Genomic DNA, 24,095 nt, shown 5'->3' with positions numbered 1-24,095 from the left:
CAGGCTGCTAACCTGGACTGTGTTGGAGTTAAGGCACTTAGGGCAAAAGCTGTAGCACCTCTGGTACCTATAGTTTTGCCTACAATCCATGACGCCACAGAGGTTTCTGATACGCTCGACCTGGCGAGTTCACAATCGCTTCGGTATGAATGGCGAATAATGACTGGGTCACGAACCTATGGGCAGATGGCGGAAGTGGGTACTGGCTGTATAACTGTCCCTTACGCCTTAAAACAGCTTTGAGGTCTCACCCATTGACGAAATACATTTGAGCCAGCACTGTATTCCTTGTGTGCTGAAACTGGGTCACTCTTCCTGAAAGGTGTAGACAATTGCAGCAGCTCCCAATGTTAGGTAGGTGATCGAGTCCCTTAGAGAAGTAGCAAGCAGTTCGGGAAGGAACACCAGTGTCCAACCTGTATGCTTGACAGGAAACCTTACCAGAGAAGTGGAGGAGTCTCTGCCGGTGGCTATGGAGCACACTGGATGCCACCAGCTGTAGATCATGAGTCTCATTATCACCAATAATGACTGCAGCTTGGGTTCTGAGGCCATCCTTGGTTCCTACAGGCAACAGGCTTCATTGGAGAAGAAATCCAGCCTCGTGCATTGGGCTGTAGCTGAACTAGCGGTTTGCGACAACATTCCCCGTGCCAGTCTCGTCCTCTCGTTTGCAGCCGCATTATTGTAGTTATAGTATCAGGGAGAAATTTCAACAAACCAGCTATAGACTTAAATACTGAAGTGTTTATGGTCAGAAGTAGAGAAATTGTTCTAAATGCCTTATCAAAAAGTTACAGCATCCGAAACTGGTTCATTAAGGTCACATCTTAAATATCTTTGTTACAAACAGGCTCTCACTTGTCGACTCAGTTAACACACAGCACGGAATCAATTATTATAAGATTATTATATCATCACTGACTATGGGTGTCAATAATCTCGAGAATATGGTGGATGACGTAGCAATTCTAACCCGCAGTCACGCAGAGTTTCCAGTGTTGCGAGGGTTTTGTGCGCCGGTGCGTTGTCCTGATCCAAAAGAACTCTCTACACGCCAACTTTCCACGCCTTTTTTTCATTATCTCTTCTCTCAAATGGCTCAGGAGGGTGCAGTAGTATGATAGTTACGACCTTTTGCAAGTAACCCATCATTACTATCGCTTCTGCAGCCCAGAAGACCAATGCCCAGAATTTTTTGGGGTAGGGGACGAAGAATGTTTCGATTGTTGTGACTGTTGTTTTGTCTCAGGATCAAAGTTGTGAACCCACGTTTCGTCCATTGTCACATACTTCAAATTGGTGAACGATTTCTTCACAACACTGCACACACTCCCATCTCTGATCTGCACTCAAATATTTTGGGACCCACCGAGATGAAACTTCCTGCATTCGCAAAATATCCATAACAATGTCATGACCACGCCCACAGGAGATCCCAAATGTGTTTTCAATGTGCTGCTACGTTGTTCGACAATCCTTCACAATTGTACCTTGAACTGCAGTCACTGTTTCACTTGTGGCAATGGTGACAGGCCTTCCACTCCTTGGCGCATCTTCCATACTCATTCATCCACATTTTCAGTAGGACACCCAATTTTTCACTGTTGCAAAAGCGGAGCACTGTCCTTAAATGTATTCCGGATGTCCTTCACAATTTCATTGGGCGTCATTCCCTTCAAATGAAAATACTCAATTACAGCACGCTTCTTGAATCTCTCGACATTCGCCATTTTGCTCACACTACTGTATACAATGCATTCTAGCGGCAAAACTAACGAAGCTGGCGCTGCGAAATTTGATTTGCATACCCACAAAAGGTCACCATAGAAGTAGGTGGGGTTTATTGTGCGAGACATTGCGGTAACTATCTCAGGCTAGAAACTTTTCGACCTCCCCTCATATTGTGTTATATTTATTTTCATTTGCTGAAAGAGTGTGCATTTGTACTATGCTGCTGCTGATCGGTATTTGTGGGTAGAAACAGGAAGTGGCACAGCAACTACCACCAACCTATGCAAACTAACAGTGGGTAGCACTCATTGAGTAACTGTAGTACAATAACATTCATTTGTTTCATTTCGTAAACACTACGGCGAATAAGCATCACATGAACGTCTGTATAATGTGCTGTCACAAAACTCATCTGAAGAGTGTTTTCAGTTAGTGAAAGTAACTATGTTTCAATTTAGCCATAGTCAACAGTGAATTATAAGTGAACAACGGTGTATGGATGTTGTTTATCTAGAATTTTGTGCGTTTTGAGGTGTACAATTAGAGTGAATAGAGTGAAAAAATGATCGTTATTTAGCACCTCATAAATGAATTAAAGTCAAAAAAGAAAAAGAGTAAATCCAAAAATATAGTATCTGCATTGACATATCACAAGGATAGAGTGAGTCAACTCAAATATTTCTTTCAAAATTCGCAGTAACTGTAGTGACGGAAAGATATAGACCTAGTTAGTATTTCTGCTGGCGTGTAGAGCTTTGAAGTAAATGGTGGTAGTCTTCTGGTTAGTGTCTCCAATGTCGGAAAACAGATTGAAAGAAAGGACGGTGATGATTCCCTAAATTCAAGAGTTTCTTCAATCCACGGCTACCTGACAAAATTATAGTTTCAAGAACGACGTACGTGGCGAAAAGATAATGTTTTGTTTCGACTGGCTGTCGTTATATTCATGGTTGGTTTATTTTAAATCGGTGAAACGTGTGTTTTATAAGTTGTGTGTGCTTGTCCAGCCATATAGGATGCATCTTGGTACACCCAGAAGCTGTTCATTCACCAATTTTAAATTTTTTTTCAAATCTGCAGAAATGCATACGAATTCTGAATAGCATATAGATGCAGTTGAAAAGTGAAATAATATACTTAATGTTACGACAAACGAACCTAGAAAAGTAGTAGGTCTCGTCAATGAGAATTGCGAAATCCGTACATTTGGAAGTACCTGTAAAAAGCCACATATTTTCTCATAGAACCCAAAATGATTCAGACTCTAAAAGAGACTATAGTTTTACGTTATGCATTGTCCGACAAGTTGTGCAGGAATGAGAATACAATGTGGTATCCACAGGAACCGATTGGAAAAATTATGTTGAAGCTTATGGTAGTGACTCAAAAGTGCAAAATGAAGGAAATTATCCATACAAAATTTTTAATGCTCATAAAAGAGTTAATCGATAAAATAAGGTTACAATGGGACCAACTAAAAATACTCTATAAGACAAAAAAATGATGCACTATGAAGCAATTATCTGAATGGATCAGAAATTAGTAGATGTGATTACATATAAAGACAAACAAATGATTAAAGTTGCAGAAAAATTGGATGATTTATTCAAGAGAAAGGGCTTCACAAATTGAATAAGACAATGATGCATTGGTCATCCTTCGATCCTTATGCAAGCACTTATTCAGCTTGCCATTGATTGACAGAGTCTTAGATTTGCTCCTGAGGGTTGTCATGCCAAATTCTGTCCTACTGGCACGTTGGATTGTCAAAATCCTGAGCTGGTGGGAGGGCCCTGCCTGTAATGCTCCAAACGTTCTCAATTGGGGAGAGATCTGGTGACCATACTGGTAAAGGTAGGATTTGAGTTTGGGAAGCGTGAGGACAAGCAGTAGAAGCTATTCCTGCGTACTGGTGGGCATTACTTTCCTGAGATGTAAGCCAAGATGGCTTGCCATGAGAGGCAATGACACGGGGTGTAGAATATCACTGATGTACCACTGTGCTGTAAGGATGTCTTGGATGAAAACCAAAGGGATTGTACTATGAAATGAAATGGCGCTTCAGACCATCACTTCTGGTTGTTGGGCAGGTGATAATGAGGTTGGTATCCCACCCATGTCTGGGATGTCTCCACACATGTTTGGTGGTCATCGTTGGGGGCCTGGAATCTCCTTGACTGATGTATCCTGCTTTGAATTGAGCCCCATCAACGTGCTGATTACTGTCCCATTTGGATAATTCTTTCAAGCTGTGTGTGTGTGTGTGTGTGTGTGTGTGTGTGTGTGTGTGTGTGTGTGTGTGTGTGTGTGTGTGTGTGTTTTAGAGTGTAACATAAATGAAAGGAAAATGTAAAATTTGGAAATTTAAAAACATATTTTACTCCAATTATACTGTTAGCTTACTTATGTATATCATGTTGACCAGCTCCTGAAAGTGCACTTTAGAAACCAGCAGGAGAAAATATTGAGCATACAAAAATGTGTTCAAATTTATAAGTCACAAATACTGGGAAAATACTTTGTGCCTTCGGACATGAACGCCAGCAGCATCCCTGCATAGAATCAGTCAGTTCCCTTGTATGGCACCTAGAACTTTCTTAAACCTCAATTGGCTGTTTTCTGTTTTGAAGCATTATATTTGCAGCAATGAAGGTTATCAGAATATTTTCTCAATTTTTTTGATACAAATTATTTCTGTACAAAAAGATAAACATAGTTCTTTGATTCTCATGACAAATGTTAAATTTGAAACTTTTAGGTTCGACATTCCACTCTTCATATACTGTATACTAGTGTATGACAATTGCTGGGAATTTTTGTTAGCTATGATCAGTGGTTCATCATCACGAAATGTCTACATAATAGGATTATTCCCTGAAGATTGAATGATAGAAGATCCACGGATGTACTGCCGGTCTACAGTGTCCAACGGGTACAATATTTCGGCGATCATACATGTCTCCATCATCAGGTGAACTGACGGACTGAGCTCCTGTAAACGTGCCGACTCGGAGATCTGTACGCTATGGCTGCTCAGAGGGAACTGGTTTTGGTCGCCGCGGTGGCCGAATTAAATACCCTCCGCCCGCGGCGCGCTCCCTCCCCTGTCCGCTCCCCGCGCCACAGTCGCACGGTGGAAAACGCTGTCCCAGTATCTCGACGTCTCTACCAGAATCCTCGTGCGTTCATACTCCATAGCGTGATTTTCCGACAAACAATGTTCAGCGACCGCCGACTTGCTCGGATACATCAGTCGAGTGTGCCTCTGGTGTTCACGGCATCGATCCTCGACAGTACGCATCGTCTGACCAATATACGACTTGCCACGTTGACACGGAATCTGGTACACGCCGGCCTTTCTCAAACCGGGGTCATCTTTGGCGCTCCCCACTAGTGCACGAGTTTTATTCGGAGGACAAAACACAGTTCCGACCCGGTGTTTCTTCAAAATGCGGTTGATTTTCCCCGAGAGTGCGCCTGTATGTGGAATAAACGCAATGTCTACCTCCTCCCTCGTGATTTCATCCATCTCCACAGGTTGTGCTGTAGTGGTTGGGCGGAGAGCACTTTGAATCTGCCACTATGAGTACCCATTTTTTCGAAATACAGTTCTCAGATGTTCCAATTCCTGGGGTAGACTCTCTGCGTCAGAGATAGTGCACGCCCTATGTAGTAGAGTATTAAGTACCCCATTCCTCTGTGACGGGTGGTGGCAGCTGTCTGCGTGCAAATACAGATCAGTGTGCGTTGTCTTCCGATACACCCCATGACCTAGGGTGCCGTCAGACCTTCTCTTGGCCAAACCGTCAAGGAAAGGTAATTTACCCTCCGTTTCAGTCTCCATAGTGAATTTGATACTGGGGTGTATGGAGTTTAGATGTGTAAGGAAGTCAAGGTGTTTATACATACCATGTGGCCAGATGACGAACGTGTCGTCCACGTAATGGAAAAAGCAAGTAGGTTTCCATTCGGATGACGACAGGGCTTCCTCCTCGAAGTTCTCCATGTACAAATTCGCTACCACCGGTGAGAGTGGGCTACCCATGGCGACTCCCTCCGTTTGTTCGTAGTATTCTCCATTAAAAAGAAAATACGTGGAAGTAAAGACATGCCTAAAAAGTTCAATGGTCTTCTCGTCAAACTTCTGACTAATCAATTCTAGTGACTCTCGCAGGGTACCTTCTTGACTTCCACGTATTTTCTTTTTAATGGAGAATACTACGAACAAACGGAGGGAGTCGCCATGGGTACCCCACTCTCACCGGTGGTAGCGAATTTGTAGAGCGTAAATATTGGAAAAATGATAAGGTATTTATAGTTACTTGTTTGGTTATGTTCCTCTAACTGTTTCAGACTGATTCTTTATTCCTTAACTTCTGAAAGGTCATCCATACAGTTTGTCTAGTCACCTGTTGAACAAAACGCAATTATATGGAATATCGGGCCACCTTTGTGATTGATTGAAGAGATTGTATAACAGACAGAACACAGTATATCATTCTAATTGGAGAGAAATCATCGGACATAAAATTAATTTTGGCATATCTCTAGGAAGTACAATGGTATCATTACTATTCACAATATACTGAGGATTCCAGTTAAACATTCAAACCGCTGTAGAAATAACATCATTTTTCAGAATTACGCCAAATTGCAACAGAATATTATCGGAGAAGAGAGAAAAAGTATGGCAAAAAAAATATATAGTTACAAAATGTAGGAATAGATGGCGCTGTAAGCTTCATATCTAATAGTGGTCGACTACAAATGACATATGAATTATATAACAATGCCTAAGGTGTACGTTTGACAATAAACAAACTGTACTGTACTACTCAGTGTCCATGGGGATGTGTGGGTGTGATACTGTTAGTTACATAAGCCCATCCACCATGGTGAGGTCATATCACATCGGATGGGAAAAGTCGATTTTTAATTGTCCTGAGGCCAAACCCCCGGATGAAAAGCAGCAATCAAAATCAAATCGGATTATTAATTTCCGTGTGACTGTCGCAAAACATGTTCGATATGCTGTCCACCGTTTTCTGCAACAAGTAGAAATCGAGAAACAGGATGCTCCACAACTGATCAAATTGTTTCTGGGGCCACATTCAGAATGTGTTACGTAATGCATGCCTTCACTGCAGCTAAGTTTGCAATAAGAACACCGAAAACTACATCTTTCAGATAGCACCACAGCCAGAAATCACACAGATTGAGATCAGGTGATTGGGTCTGTCAGGCTGTAGGGACATAGCGGCTGATAATTCTAGTATTTCCGAAATGCCGCTTCAGGAGCTGCTTAACTAGATTTGCAATATGCCGAGTTTTGCCATCTTGCTTAAAAATGATCCCATCCACACATCCACGCTGTTGTAGCGCTGGAATGACGTGGTTGCGCAAAAAACACTCGCAGCACTTAGCAGTGACAGAACGGATAACAGGACCGGTAGCACCTGTCTCTTCGAAAAAATATAACACTATGATAACTGATGCCATAAATCAGCACCACACAGTGATATTTACAGGGTGGAGTGGTACTGGCTGATTTGTGTGTGGATTTTCCATTGCCCATTTTCGACAATTTTGTGTATTGACATATCCTGTCAAATGGAAGTGTGCTTCGTCTCTCCACAAAATCTTCCACGGCCAATCATTGTCCACTTCCATTCGAGTAAGAAATTCTAAAGCAAAGGTTTCTCTTGCTGGCAGGTCAACAGAAAGCAACTCATGCACAGGGGTAATTTTCAATGGACAGCAAAGAAGGACCTTTTGTAGGATTTTACACACCGTGCTCACGGGTATGTCCAATGTTTGGGCAATTCTCCATGCATCACACATTTTCGCACCACCACTCGTGTCCTCCTGCATTGCTGTGGCCACTGCTTCCACTACGTCGAATAAATTTGTTTCCTCGTTCTATCAGGTTGCACACCAAAAGAACATGTCTTTTCGAATTTCCAAATCATTTTTTCCAGACTCACAGCAGTCATCAGACCAGCGCCTTTTTCCAAATCCTCCAGTATCTGGAACTTGTGCAGAGCGATGTGTGCACAGTCATCACTCTTTAATATGGCTTTACAAGCAGAAAATGATCCTGCATTGAGACTGTCATGGGGAATGTCACATATGCGAAAGGAGAAAAAGCCATGTGCCCAGCATGTTTATATCAACTTCAGTGGATTGTGGGCATGACAAGTGTTTTCATTTACATATTCTGACACATACACCGCCATCTATTAGTCAATTTTCACCCTATTTTTTTCTTCTGCTGTACATTTTCCCCTTTCTCCGATAATATTCTGTTTCATTTGATGTCATTCTGACCAGTGGTGTTATTTCTACAGTGTTTTGCAAGTTTAATTATAATCACCCTGTATATAAATGACCTAGTGGATAACGTCAGAGGTTCTGGTAGGCTTTTTGCAGATGATGCTGTTACATACAGAAAAGTCCCAATCATAGAAAATTGTAGCCAACTGTATGTTTAACTTGAAATCAAGATTACAGCTAGTGGAACTAATTTCTAAGTTCTAAAAATGTTATCTTGTGATGTGCTACTAAGTAGATAACTGAAATGTATACTAAAATAATATTATAATAAAAAAATTGATTTATAGATAAATTTATCTTTTGAGTCACTGAACCACCATCTCCCTTTCATGGATAAAGTTCAAAAGTTCTGTTTAACACACCTTGGAGAAGTATGTGCTGAGCAAAGGTGTGGGAGATGGGAAGTGCACCATGGTTTGACACCCATGTTGGGAATATGCTCCAAATGCAAAGAGAAGTTGGCCACAGATTTCAACATAACCAAAACATTGTGGACAAACATAAAATGGAAAAAATAGTGCAAGGAGAGGCATATGAGAACCTTTCAATAATTTGAAAATAAAATTCTCTCTGCCAATTCTAAGCAATTTTGGTCTTATGTTATATGAATAACAAATAAATAAACAGATAAAAACTACCTATACAGACACTCAGTGACCATAATGTCAACTGAAGTGGTGCATTATGGGGATAAGGTCATAATATTGAATTCCTTTTCTCAAAACAGTTTCACTTAGGAAAGCAGTGATGTGGTTCTTCCTGTCAATCATCACACAAGTGCTAAAATGACGAATAACAAAATAAGTGACCATGGAATAGGCAGTCAACTGGGGTCATTCAGCAGAGTAATGATGACAGTACCTCATGAAGTACCTAAACGATTCTCCACACAGTATGGGGCAGAACTCGCTTCTCTTTAACAGCAGTATACAACAGGTTACTGGAAGAACAACGTGTTGTAAGTGATAGGAAAAATGTATGGGTGAAACTCATTTTGAAAAAGGTTAACCATACAGCTGCTCACAATTATAGCCCTCTACACTGACCACAGTCTGTTGTAGAATTTTGAAAGATGTCCTATTCTCCTGTATTATAAATTCTGAAGACAAAAAATATCATCTAGGAATGAAAATAGTTCGCACAAACAGTTATATTTTCAAACCCAGCTTAGTCTGTTCATTCACAAGGCCCAGAAAGCAATAGATGGTGTCACCAAGAGTGATTCTTTGTTCCTTAATTCTTGAAGACATTCCATACGGGTACACAATGCCACCTAATGAACGAAATAAGAGTATACCAAATGAGGTGACAGCTTGGGCCGTAACTAATGTTCCAAATCACTAAATGCAGAACTTAATAGAGCAATGAGACCAAATTTATATTTGGAAGAAGGCAGATTTAAATTCTCGTTTGTCCATCTTCATTTAAGGTTTTCCCTAGTCCATTTGGGCTAGTACCTTTCCCTTCAGTAAAATCAATATTTTGTCCTATTCTGATTCATTTTGTTATCCCACATGAGGCCTTTTGAAGCCTTGAAGTCATTCACAGAAGCAAACTTCTTTTCATCCCCACCAGTATGCAACAGACCTCTCTGGAGAATCTTTCTCTTTGTGACTGACACCTTTTCTTCAAGTTCCACTCATCCCAAACTTTTTTACAAAATTTGTTCTCCTGGGTAATTTCTGTTAGCATCTGCAAATTAAGCCCATTATATTTAGCTAAATATTTCTTATAGTAGCCATCCATTTCAGTTAACGTGTTTTCCTCCTCAGTGTCAAAGCTCATTCCTCTGTTTAGAACATATGACCTCGATATAAAACCTTGTAGAAGTTCCAGTTTTATCTATCTGGATGATCTGATACTGATTCATCACAGTCATATCATCACTGTCTTCTATGGATAGTCCAACCAAGCCCACACCATCCCCCTCAAGCACTGGCAATCTCATGCTTGCACATCCAAGTAAAAGCTGAGGTGAACTGTCTTTATTACTCCACAGTCTTCCTCTATAAACAGCTGTTCAATAATTTAATTTTTCTCTTATACTTTATCACAGGAGGTGGCTGGTACATGCTGGGTGTGCAGCTTTTGTCAGTGCTCTGCTTGGTAACATGGGGCGTGACAACAAATTTCCTGCTTCTCTTTGTAAGTACAAAACCAATTTGACTCAGCATGATCCATTAATATAAATGAGTGATCTTCTGCAATAAAAATTGCAGTGTTTATTTTACACAGTACATAAGTCTAGAAAATCTAAAACTAAAGTACATCAGAAGATATTCATTTAGCTATATTAAACAATACTATACGCTGGATGATTACAGCAAAAAGCACAGCATAAAGCCACACAATGAAAGAGCATATTCTCAGAAATTAGCTATGATTACAAGCAGTATACCAAAGCCAGGACAGAATGATGATATTAATTATTTTTTCTATAAAAACGAAAATTCTCTCACTAAAATATAAAATTATGAGACACAATCATTGACTAGTGCTTGCCATCAGGATAAATGTCAGTATTGCTTATATATGTTCTCTTTCATGTAACCATCCTTACCCTTTTTCGTCTTTCTCACCCCTTGTCCTCACAACAAATGAGTCCATCTCTCCCTATGGTCTGAGTGACTTGTCTTTCCTCTTTAACCTTCCTCAGTCTCATGCTCTCCCCTCCCTGAGGAAGGAACTACTGGTTCCAAAATCTATTGCAGTACTGTCATTTCCACATTTCCTCTGAATGTAAGCGCTGACCATAACTAGGTTTTGTATGTTGATTATCATGCTTCCTTTCAGCCTATGTCATTAGTGACGTTGGAAAGCATGAGATTCATAGCTATTTTTTAATGGCACTATGAGTCTGACCCTGTTGCAGGAAGTTTCAGAAGTGATAGAGGCGCCATTGCTCCTTCACTCAGTTTGAGGTAATGTTTGTAGTGATTATACTGCCAGTCAATTCTCTCTAGCAACCATTTCTGTCACACTAGTTTCTATTTACGTGTCCTAACCTACCTGAAAAAATGAATTTATCATTTTTCTAAAGGTTGTATTCATACATGACATTAAAAATCATTTATGCAAGTATACACTCCAGAGCCAAATCTATCAAATTGCGACCAGCACGGAACTTGGTGCACCATTCCTCAATCGTGATTTTCAACACATGTGCTGCCCCATACACATTCTTCAATTCTCCAGTGGATGTTTATCGGTGTTCATTCTTTGGCAGCCAAGAAAAGAATAACAGCACATTGGCCTTGTTTGGATGCATTTGGTAATAACGTCACCACATTTCATATTTCCACATTTGCCACATGTGCATTGGAAAGAAACAAATTCCACACTAATCCCTTCTCTACATGTTAATGCGCATATACCCACATTGTAATCATGTTGTATTGTGTGCAGAAACGCCCAGAAACTTTCTGATTGTCCATTATATGATTCCAGGAAAGGGGTATCAGCCTATTCAATAGCTAGGGCAACAGGCTATATGACTTACTTATTTGGCCTTCTAAAATTAGCCAATATGGATTTTTTTATGTTGGTATTATGGACAACTGAAAGCAAGGTTAACCTATAGGCAATATGTTTTTGAAAGATAGTCATCTCTACAGTAGAGTTTAATGATGACGAAATAATCTAGATTAAAATATTCTGAAGGTATAATAGTCCCCCTTTTCAATCTTGAAGCACAAACTAATGAGAAGAATGTTGTCATTAGGAAGAACAAATCTAACATTCTGTGGGTTAGACCTTGGTATTTCATGTCTGTTAATCAAGTAGCTATATTAAAGAATTTGAAAACAGAAATGAGTTAACTCAAATGAGATATAATAAGAATTGTGGAACTGTGGTGGCAGGAACAAAATGCTTCTGACCCAGTAAGTACAGGTTTACAAACAAAATATTAAACAGGGGTAACATTGGAGTGGAACTAATAAAGAATAAGCACTAAGAATGTAAGTGAACCGCTATTAACAGCAATATAGTAGTCACTCATAACAGCGAAATTAAAGAACCTCTGGAGAGGAGAGATGCCAGCTGTCTGAAAATAAAGATCTTAGATGGAAAGCGAATATGAAACATAAACACAAAAGCTGAAAGATGGAAGGAATACATAGTGTCCATACAATGAAAAAAAACTTAAAGGCAATGTTATAGAAACATAAAAGGAAGTAAATAAAAATTAGATGTGGGTTATGATACTATGAGAGGAATTTGACAGAACTCTAAAAGACCTAAGTCTACACAGGTTCCTGGAGTAGATGACATTCTCTCAGGATTATTGAAATCCTCCAGAGAACCAACCATGACAAAACTATTCCACCTTGTATACACTGAATAGAATGGATAAACGAGACTTGCTGGTGTTATAACCTCAGTATCAGGAAGAATAACTGGAAGGAAACTGAAATCATTTATTTCCAAATGATAATTCCTGATGATGTAATTGTCACCACTTGTTCATTACCAGACAATGACAGTAGTGATGATAGATCATATGACAAAGTTGGAGTGTATTTGAAGCCATTATGACATATTTAAAGGCAACAATGCAGCTGAACATCATAATGGTTCATTTGTAACATGGGCAAAACATCTTCACCCAAACTAATGCTGGTGTAACACTTCCCTGATTATGTTACACATAAATGACATAGAAATCTGGATGAAAAGACACTTGCTGTAGTTGTTTTTAATATTTTGTCACAAGTTATGTGAAAGTAATGTATAATTTGTATGTGTGGATGAAAATAAGTGTAACATGTGTGTTTATGGCTTTTACCCAAGGGATTCTATTTTTTTCTAAATTTCTAAGTTAACTTATCCAGAATTCCAACAACCCAGATGGCCTATAGCCTCATCTGTTCTGGGAGAATATGGTTCCACAATCGTCCCAAATCCAAAAAAAAAATAAAGTGCTTTCTCATTTCAGTATTACTGAACCATCAGTTTGGTAAGTAATTTTCGCAAAATACTAACTCAGAATACTTCAGGAAGAATAGGATGACTACTAGAGAACGAGATGAGGAAGATCAGTTTTGATTCAAGAGAAATGTGGGAATATCTGAATGAATACGGACCTTATGATGCATCATAGAGGATGAATTGGGGAAAGGCAAACCTACATTTATAGCTTGTGTAAATTTAGAGATATCTTCTGAAATTGTTGGTTTGAACACACTCTTTCAAATTCTCAATTTAGCAGAGATCTAAATACAGGGCGCAAAGGTTATTTACAACTTGTACAGAAACCAACTGCAGAAACAAGAGTGAAAGAAAATGACAGGCAAGGAGGAATTAAGACAAGATTGTAGCCTTCCTGCAGTGTTATTCAATCTGTACATTCAGCAAATAGAAATGAAAACGAAGGAGAAACCTGGAAAGGGAATTAAAACTCAGGGAGAAGAAATAAAAACTTTGAGATTTTCATCAGAGACAGCAAAGGACTTGGAAGATCCGTTGTGCATAATTAATAGTGAATTGAAATGAGTTGTAAAATGAAAACCAACAAAAGTAAAGCAATCAGTTGATGCTGAGGCTATAAGATTAGGAAATCAGACACTAGAAGTGGTAGATGATATTTCCTATTTGGTCAGCAACATAACTAATGATGGCGCAGGTAGAGAAAACGTAAAATGTAAGCTGGCAACAGCAATAAAAGTGTGTCAGAAAAGAGAAAGTTATTGACATTCAATATAAATTTAAGTTTTAAGAAGTCTTTTACTGAAGATGCTTGTATGGTGTGTCACCTTTTATTGAAGTGAAATGTGACGATACATCATTCAGACAACACAGAGATGTTGAGTCATGGACAGGCACAACAAAAAGACTCCTATAAATCGAAGCTTTCGGCCAAAACTAGGAAACACACAGACAGTCACGCACGCAAAACTCACACTCACATGACCAGTGTCTCTGGACATTGAGGTTGTTATTCCATCCTGGATTGTCCATTGCTTGATATCATCCACACAAGATGAGAATAGAAGCTTTTGAAATTGGATACTATAAACTAACACTGAACAATGGATGAATTGATTGGATAACTACTGGGAAAGTACTGAATAAAAATGGAGAGAAAAGAGCATTATGGCACAACGACACTAAAAGAAGCGATCAGTTTATAGGGAACATCCTGAGGCATCAATAAATAGTCAGTCTGGTAACCAATAAAGTGTGGGGGTTAAAACATATACAGAAAACCAAGGCTTCACTACAGTAAGCTGTTCCAAATGGATGATTGTTGATTTAGATATGTGGAGTCATAGAGACTTGCCCAGGATAGACAAGTATGCAGAGTTGCATCAAAACTGCCTTTGAACTATGGACTATATCAACAGCAACAACAACAAGGTCACCCTTCAGCAAAGACACTACTAGACCATAATAGGTCATGATCTAGGTTTCCACCATTACTTGTTAATGATTTTGAAGTTCAGCTACTCTGTCAACAGTGTTTTACAGTCCCTCTTCAAGACCTGAGATATCTTGCATGCACTGGGATCCTTGTAACCTCAAGATTAGTGATAACTAACTGACAGTAGGAAATAACAACCAAAGTTGAACAACAGAGCAAGAAAAGTTAATGATTCACTCACAGATCAAATTACCATCAGAACACAGAGCTGTTACATTTTTGTCTAAATAGAAACAATAATCAAGTAATAAAAGTCTTTGATTATTACATAAAAATCTAATTTCTTCAGATCCAGAGTGTGTACTCCAGAACTCCTTGCAAACAATCTTCAGATACATGTTGCATTACATGGTTCAAGCACAAATATGCCTGCTAAGACAACTGTTCAGAATGTACCTACCATTAAATTATAGCTAAAATACCAGAATAATTAAAGAACTACACTCCTGGAAATTGAAATAAGAACACCGTGAATTCATTGTCCCAGGAAGGGGAAACTTTATTGACACATTCCTGGGGTCAGATACATCAAATGATCACACTGACAGAATCACAGGCACATAGACACAGGCAACAGAGCATGCACAATGTCGGCACTAGTACAGTGTATATCCACCTTTCGCAGCAATGCAGGCTGCTATTCTCCCATGGAGACGATCGTAGAGATGCTGGATGTAGTCCTGTGGAACGGCTTGCCATGCCATTTCCACCTGGCGCCTCAGTTGGACCAGCGTTCGTGCTAGACGTGCAGACCGCGTGAGACGACGCTTCATCCAGTCCCAAACATGCTCAATGGGGGACAGATCCGGAGATTTTGCTGGTCAGGGTAGTTGACTTACACCTTCTAAAGCACGTTAGGTGGCATGGGATACATGCGGCCGTGCATTGTCCTGTTGGAACAGCAAGTTCCCTTGCCTTTCTAGGAATGGTAGAACGATGGGTTCGATGACGGTTTGGATGTACCGTGCACTATTCAGTGTCCCCTCGACGATCACCAGAGGTGTACGGCCAGTGTAGGTGATCGCCCCCACACCATGATGCCGGGTGTTGGCCCAGTTCGCCTCGGTCGTATGCAGTCCTGATTGTGGCGCTCACCTGCACGGCGCCAAACACGCATACGACCATCATTGGCACCAAGGCAGAAGCGACTCTCATCGCTGAAGACGACACGTCTCCATTCGTCCCTCCATTCACACCTGTCGCGACACCACTGGAGGCGGGCTGCACGATGTTGGGGCGTGAGCGGAAGACGGCCTAATGGTGTGCGGGACCGTAGCCCAGCTTCATGGAGACGGTTGCGAATGGTCCTCGCCGATACCCCAGGAGCAACAGTGTCCCTAATTTGCTGGGAAGTGGCGGTGCGGTCCCCTACAGCACTGCGTAGGATCCTACAGTCTTGGCGTGCATCCGTGCGTCGCTGCAGTCCGGTCCCAGGTCGACGGGCACGTGCACCTTCCGCCGACCACTGGCGACAACATCGACGTACTGTGGAGACGTCACGCCCCACGTGTTGAGCAATTCGGCGGTACGTCCACCCAGCCTCCCGCATGCCCACTATACGTCCTCGCTCAAAGTCCGTCAACTGCACATACGGTTTACGTCCTCGCTGTCGCGGCATGCTACCAGTGTTAAAGACTGCGATGGAGCTCCGTATGCCACGGCAAACTGGCTGACACTGATGGCGGCGGTGCACAAATGCTGCACAGCTAGCGCCATTCGACGGCCAACACCGCGGTTCCTGGTGTGTCCGCTGTGCCGTGCGTGTGATCATTGCTTGTACAGCCCTCTCGCAGTGTCCGGAGCAAGTATGGTGGGTCTGACACACCGGTGTCAATGTGTTCTTTTTTCCATTTCCAGGAGTGTATTTTAAAAATCTAGAAACTACACGTTTGTAACGCTTTTTGCCTAATTACAGTAGCTACTCACCACATACTGAAGGTGCGGTAGCAGACTGCCACAGTGAAAAAGACTTAAAATATTTAAGCTTTTGGATGAAGTCCTTCTTCTGATGTACAAAACATATACACATTCACACAAGCACAACTCATGCACGCATGGCCACAGTCTCCAGGCACTGAGGTCTGACTGCAAACTACATCTGGCGCCCGTAGCAATCTTTTAGGGTGAGTGGTGGGGTGTGGAGGATGGAGCCATTGATTGGAGGGTGAGAGAGATAGCATGGTAGGAGTACAAGAAGATGTTAGTGCTGTCTGTGAGGATGTGCAGGGACATGATGTGGATGGCATTGGGTTGCCAGGAGCAGCATTGGAGGCTATGCTTGGGGTTGGAGGTGGTGGGGGGGGGGGGGGGGAAAGAAGGAAAGGAAGAGGAGAGAGGTGAGAAGAAGGGTAGGTAGTAGTGGGTGGATGTATGAGACAGATCTTGCATATAGGTCTATTGCAGAGATATGAGCCATAAGGCAATGATTTTAGAGCAGAGGTGAAGTTGGGAGATCAAGGATACTGAGTAGGAAATGAAGAACACGTTTTGTATGCAGTGATTGCAATGCAGCCACTTTTATTGTTCCATGATGAATGGTTTCAACAGGCTTTTGCTGCCATCATATGACTTTATGGAACTTGGCAAATAATTGCTATATTACATTACATGAAGGCAAAGCATAACAGGCACTCCTCACATAAGCATATCTTGAAAAAAAAAAACTCAGTTGGTAAGACCCACACACAAGCATGGATGATAAAAGTGTTGTATCAGCTGTGTGCAATTTAGCAAAGGGTTTGTATCAAGATATGACAGTTGTATATCAAGATAAGACAGTTGAAACTGGTCATCTTAAGGCCTGTGATGTACAAAGTGTGTTTTTTGTTTCCAACCATACAGATCGCCCACAGTACAGCGTGCGTACCTTACAAGACACTGAATAGACTCAGTGGCTGTTGGAATACAACTGTGGGAGGGATGGGGAGGACATTCCTCATTTCAATGCACGACAATTGGTAGCCAAAGCCCTAGTGGAGAATTGGAGAATGCGATACACTTGCTACATTCCTGGGTGATACTGAGTCACAAGAGAAGAGCTCCTCTGTGGTCAAATAGTGTGTATATGGGTTGTAATAGGTGACTGGAGATACAAGGCACAATAAATGTGTTTCTGGACCATTAGGACGGTACTTTTTGTCTGTGAAGGCCTCAGTGAGACCCTTGGGATGTTTGGAGAGGGGATGCTCATCACTACAGAGACAATAGACAAGGTTGACTAGGCAAGATGGAAGGGACTTCTTGGTATGGAATGGTTGGCAACTGTCAAAGTGGAGGTATTGCTGTTGGTTGGTAGATTTTAAGTGGATGAAGGTATTGATATAGTGGTTCTTTAAGTGGAGGCCAACATCGAGGAAACTGGCTTGTGTGTTGAGGATAACTGTGTGAAATAAATTGGGCACAAGGTGTTGAGTTGCTGGAGGAGTGTGAATAGGGTGTCCTCAGTCTAGATCATGAAGATTTCATCCATGAATATGAATTAGATGAGGGAGTTGGATTCTAAGATTCTGGATGGTAGTGAAGTATTCCTATAGATGCCCCATGTGTAAGTGGGCATGGAATTATACCATGGCAAGTTTATTGAATATCTCTTGAGAGTCTCAAGGTGGAATTCCCTGTCGAGGTCCCCAGTGTGTGTGCGTCGTGGAGCATTGATTATGATATGTAGCACTTTGTTCTGTATGATCTGCAGGCACCACAGAGGTGTTGGAGCTCTGCATCCCCAAACTGGACCTGCATTCGTCATCAGTGGTCTGATACTGTTGTGTACATGGACCTTGACACCCACCTATTCAGTGTGATTTGCCTGTTGAACATTGGATAAAGCTACTTGAGCCTTGTGTTTGCTCATTTGGTTATGTATTCAGTGTTGTCTCCCCATGTAAGTTTCTGGTGCAGCCAGATACTGAGGCATCTGACTTTCTTACAGAAACATATTGGAATTATGTGTAGTGATATTTGTCTGTAGTTTTGATGTTTGTGTAGTTGTTTCTGTTTGTGTGTGAACAGAACAATCTCATACTTGTCGACGTTTACTTTAACACACCATCATTCCAACCAAGCCTCAGCAGTTCTGTGTGCTGTCTGTAATCATGAATTAATGTTTAACGCTTTGCAGTCTTGCACTAGGATGGCCTTGTCATCAACGTAGATGCCTACCACCAATTTTTTGTGTAGCTGGAAAATCATTGATGTACAGGTTAATCAAAAAGGGCCCCCAGGATGCTACATTGGGGTACTACTGTTGGTATATAGTGTTGTATTGATTGTTTGCCCTGAGCATAGGTATAGAAGCATCTGTTGGTGAGATACGAATGTAAGCGATGTATGAGTCCATCAGGGAAACCATCATCACTGAGTTTGCAAATGAGAGTGTTGTGCCATAGACAATCAAAGGCCTTTTCAACATCCAGGAAAACAGCCCCTGTTGCAAGATATCGTTTGGGGTTGTAATGTCGAATCCTTTCACGACATACATTTATACTTTTTCGTCCTGGGTTCTGTACATGTGACATTCTACTCCCAGAGCTTTGAGGAGGCTCAGAAGGTTTGTGTAATCTGTTTTGTTACCCACGCACAGCGATGTGTGATCCTCAGGAAGTTTTGTGTGGTATGTGGTGGAGGAGTGTTTCTCTACAAATTATTTGTTCAGCTTGCTGAGATAAGTATAGTTTCGTTTTATGGCCGATGGGAAACATGTCGATGCTGTTGTGGTTTTCTGCATAGCTGCATGTGAGGAGCTGTGGTGTTAACTGCTATAGGTTTGTTTGTGGATTCCCTTGTGCTGCTTGTGCTTGAGGTTGTTCATGTTGGCAAAAGTCATCGGCGATTGCCTTGTGAGCTAGCGGGCTCACGTGTTTGTGTGTGTTGTTTCTGTTTGTGACGTGAACCTGCCAGTTGACAAAGTTTGCTGTTGTTCTCCTGTTCCTCTTTGGTCTCCGTAATCAGTTCTTCCGATTTGGGAGTGAGAGGGGGGGGGGGGCACAGCGGCGATAGTGAGGGCACGTTCAGTGAGTTAGTTGGCTGTGTGTGTGTTGTTGGCGTTCCTGTTTGTGTGCTGTCGTCCCGCCTGTCATTTGGTCCATGATCCCATCTCTCTCTGCGCCAGTGCCACCTGATGGGAGGCATTGAGGCTCCTTTCGAGCCAAGTCATATCCTCCTGATAGATGGCGAGTGGGATGGAGATGTTGACGGGAACAGTCAGCATCCCTGCCTCATGTGTAGTAGTTTTGTTGCGGGTTATTGGAGGGCATATGAAAGGAAGTTCGGCCATCTCCCTTGCATAAGGATACTTCATTTGGGATAGGTTGTGAGTTGTGCGACAGTTTCGCTTTTCGAAAGAAGACAATTATTGCTTTTTCGTAAGAATACTATATTTTTGTACAGAAGAGGAGGGGGGAGGGTTCCTACCGCCTATCTGAGTGAAGTGCAGTGGGTGGTGCAAGAGAGCAGGGTTATTCAACATGAACGGCCGCATGACACTGAAACACCCTACGAAAGGACGGAAGAGTCCCACTGAGCGTTCACTGTTAGCTACACTGGTTTCAGCTTATTTGCGACAAAAGTGTCCTTGAGCAGCTAAGCCAAGTGCAATGAGCAGGCGTCCACTCCAGTCGGCTGCTCAGATGTGAATTCGCTGTTGTTGCTGTTTCCTGTGCCATTTCCTGCAAGCCAATGGAGGAAGTGGTTAAAGTCTTTTATATAAGGGATTAGGTTATGGGTAACAGGGTGAAGATGTTGGTCCACAAGTTCTACAATTCTCTATGTGGAGGAACAGTAAACTGAGCGACCGCTATGGTCCCAGGTTCGAATCCTGCCTCGGGCATGGATGTGTGTGATGTCCTTAGGTTAGTTAGGTTTAAGTATTTCTAAGTTCTAGGGGACTGATGACCTCCAAAGTTAAGTCCCATAGTGCTCAGAGCTATTTGAACCATTTCAGGGACAGTAAACAGCAGTGAAGTCCCATTTTGGATGGTTGGGTTTGTGAACTTAAGGAAGTATGTAGAAGGGAGGATTATAGGGAGTAGTGAGGGTGAACAGAGAAAGGGTATAAACATAAGGATTTGAGGCGGGACTGGAGATCATGTGGGATTTATGGAGTGGGACAACTGTAGTAGGGTTTCTAGTTGGGCATACCTGACAGGTGACAAGATCTTTACACTAAGTTATTCCTATGGTCTAAGAATACAGTAGTGGAGCATTTGTAAAGGTCAGCATCAGTTTTTAGGTGGCCGTTTGTTGTTCTTCCTGCACATATAAGAATGGTTTCCATGTTAAGGGATTTGGGAAAAGAAAGTGATGCAAGTTTCGAGGTTAGGAAATCCTGAGAAGTTAACAGGGGATGATGTGAAGGCAGGGGTGGCTTGTCATGGTTGGATGGAGGAGGGAACTGAGGCAGGCAAGGTTCCATATTGGTTTTGGGCTGAGTATGTCTGATAGTGCCTGTAACATAGCCTCTCTTCCTGGCAGATAAGTGATGAAAATAATTAAATCATGCAAAAAGCATGCATTGCATGAACGAAGGCTTGCCTTGGGAAAGATACATCACAACTGTGATGGAAGAATGAAGTTACTATTAACATACATCAATAAGTAATCAGTTATCTCGTTACAGTGTATAAGCTTCATTAAATTTTGTAGGTCATTGTTTATTATCTTTCTTTTGATGTATCATACCCTGGTGGCTATTGTATATTATCATGGTTTGAAAGTACTTTGACCGTGTAACTACTAAATTAATTTCCATGTAAAATGTAGTAATTAGTATTAGTTCTGACGTGACAGAAAAGAATATGAAGGTTCAACTTTCTAAGAATGTAGAATTAAAATGACATGATGCAGTAAGCTATTGCCTGCAAACAATATGTGTACAATTCCTGATGCATTCATTTGCAACATAAAAGTCATACAATAAAATTAAACTGTCATTACTAAGAATTATATACATAGGGAGACATGATCACCATGATAAAATAAGGGAAATTAGAGCTTGCGCGGAAATATATACATGTTTCTTTTTTCTGCATGCTATATGAGATTGGAATAATAGAGAATTGAATCCTCTGCCAGGCACTAAAATTTAATTTGCAGAATATCCATGTAGATGCATATGTAGGATGAATGTACACACATTTACTGTCAATATGTTTATTATTATTCAATAAATGAGACAAATTAAAAAGTGCAATCACAGGAACCACCTATAGGTTTAGTGCCAAAATCAGAAGTGAGTTACTAGGAGAGAAAGACCACACTTTTGCATCTGCTGATTCATTAAAAAAATGAATGAGTTTAACGAATTTTCATTAACATGTCTCATATTCACTTTCTTTGATGACATTCAGTATTCATTCTCTTGTCTTTGATGTTATATAAATGTTTTATGACATGGTTCCCTTAGAGGTTACTTATTTCACTGTAAGAATTTTAAGAAATAAAAATCATACGTGTTTTACAAGATACATTTCAGGTTGGTAGCAAAAAAGTGTCTGCATTGAAGAAACCCAGAGAAGGAAAAGTCCTTAACAAGCTCAGCATGAGTAAATTTGCGTGTCAGGCAAGAGGTAAGGACTTTGGAAAGAAGTGACATATCTGTGGAACTGAGGCTGTTGGATGATTGGATCATGACTATGGTAAATGTAGAAGGTCTGCAAGGCAGGTTTTGGTGGCTGTGAATGGATATCGGGAAGGTTTGTTGGAGATTCTTGAGAGGCGTGTGATAGTGGCAGTACAAGATGGGAGTATGATGCGAACATGTTGGAGAGTTCTTTGATGTAGTGAGTGCATGCTGCTTGACGACCAGGAGAGGGAGTTTCAATCTGGGAAATGAGATGCAGAAATTTGGGACTGCAGATCAGCTGAACCCCAGTTGCTGAACATGCCACCATTATGGTGTGCTTCACTTTAATGACTGCTTCACTGCCTGTGCCATCAACATTCCTCCTACCAACACCATCTGAATCATGCAGATAGGAACTCTCCCTACAACACATCCTTTATTCTCATAACCCCCTGCCTCAGACTCTTCTAGTCCCTGTCCCCCACCTGCCTATCCCCTACCCCATTTCGACTCCAGTACTACACATGCCTTCTGTCCCACCACACACTTGCAAGTCCTTTCCCCCCCTCCCCCATCCCCCCCCCCCACACACACAGTCATCTTATACTTCACCTAGGAGCTCTTTCCTGTCCCTCATCCTACTATCCATCATCTTTCTGCCCCATTCCTCCTTGTTACCCCCACCACAGATACTAGCAGATTATTGTTACCTCTACATGAGTAGATGAAATTTCCGCATCCAGCACTACAGGGTGGGAGAATTGTCAGTTTTCATCTATTACTACTGATCTTGTTTCTACAACTTAACCTTTCCAACCTCCCTTAAAAATGAATGTAACCAAATATAATGGACTAAACTAAATAAAAAATCATAAACATTGTAGATGTAACAGAATATAAAATGATTTGACAAACATGTAATTCTAAAATCTTAACCAAACATAAAGATTACTGAAAATCAGTTTAACATAAATTTTTAACTCAATATAAAAAATCTCACCAACTAAAAATTAAAAAATTTGAGAATAATTGGGTACAAATTTGAAACCTTTTCTATATATAAATAGACTCAGTTCTTAAGCAGCTCCACTATTGTATTTAGCTTGAAAAAATTAATGACTCAAATTAAATTTTTTATGTAATTTTGCTGGCAATGAATATTTAAATACTACACATGAAACTTAATAGTGAATTTAAAAAATTACTTTTGCAAACAGATATAATAAATTAATTAATGAATATGATTTTAATTATTTTGAAGAACGAAATATTAAAATACATGTAAAGGAATAAAAAATATAAATTAATGAGTTTCACAAAATAGAATTTTTAAATTAATAAATCTAAACCTGATAAAACTTTAAACTTGTTTTCTTATTTTGTAAAACTAATAGTGACTTTCTTTCTCATTTTTAAAACTATAATAAATTTTTCGCCCTATAAATTCACTCCTCAAATTTAGCATTCAAATATTCACACACCTTTTTATTTTAAAAATCGAAAAACGTTTTTACTTATGAGCTACAACTAATAAAATATGACTAATATGCCTGGGGAATTTCAATTTTACTAAGATATTTTTATTGAAAGAAGAGATAAACCACCAGAGAAACAAGTTGAATGTAATGTTTGCAAACATTATTTTAAATCGTTTTTAATTATGAAACATACATCAAGCAAAATAGAGAATGGGGGTACTGAGTTTTCTATAGATCACTATGGATAAGAATTATATGCAAAGCAATTTATTAATTATGAGGAAAGAGAGATGGATATTCAGGAAGAAATTCAAAAAAACAAGTTCTTTCTTTTTATAACTGTAAAAAATAGCGAATGATTATGAAGAAAGAAATGTAGATACTTTGAAAAAAATTTAAGAAATCAAACTCTCTCTTACCTATGAGATCGAGAAGAACATCATATTATTACGAGAAAACAGATAAAGTGGAAAGCTATGAATTATATGTTACCAAATATATTAAACGATTATATATGAACTCATATTTTATTTTTACAAGTTTCTCACTCATTATTTGAAGAACTTGAATA

The 24,095-nt window shown here is 40.4% G+C and overlaps 1 protein-coding gene across 1 annotated transcript in view; it reads left to right on the top strand.

The window, feature by feature from the left end:
* LOC126297964 (putative ammonium transporter 3) overlaps positions 1 to 24,095 on the top strand; it is a 259,770-nt gene that overhangs the window by 161,237 nt on the left and 74,438 nt on the right. Inside the window, exon 8 of the mRNA XM_049989281.1 lies at positions 10,124 to 10,212. Within this exon, the coding sequence (XP_049845238.1) occupies positions 10,124 to 10,212 (89 nt within the window). The remainder of the gene's footprint in view (positions 1 to 10,123; positions 10,213 to 24,095) is intronic.

This window comes from Schistocerca gregaria, chromosome X (genome assembly GCF_023897955.1).
Source record: "Schistocerca gregaria isolate iqSchGreg1 chromosome X, iqSchGreg1.2, whole genome shotgun sequence".
Lineage (NCBI taxonomy): Eukaryota > Metazoa > Arthropoda > Insecta > Orthoptera > Acrididae > Schistocerca > Schistocerca gregaria.
This window is presented reverse-complemented; position numbering and strand designations above follow the sequence as displayed.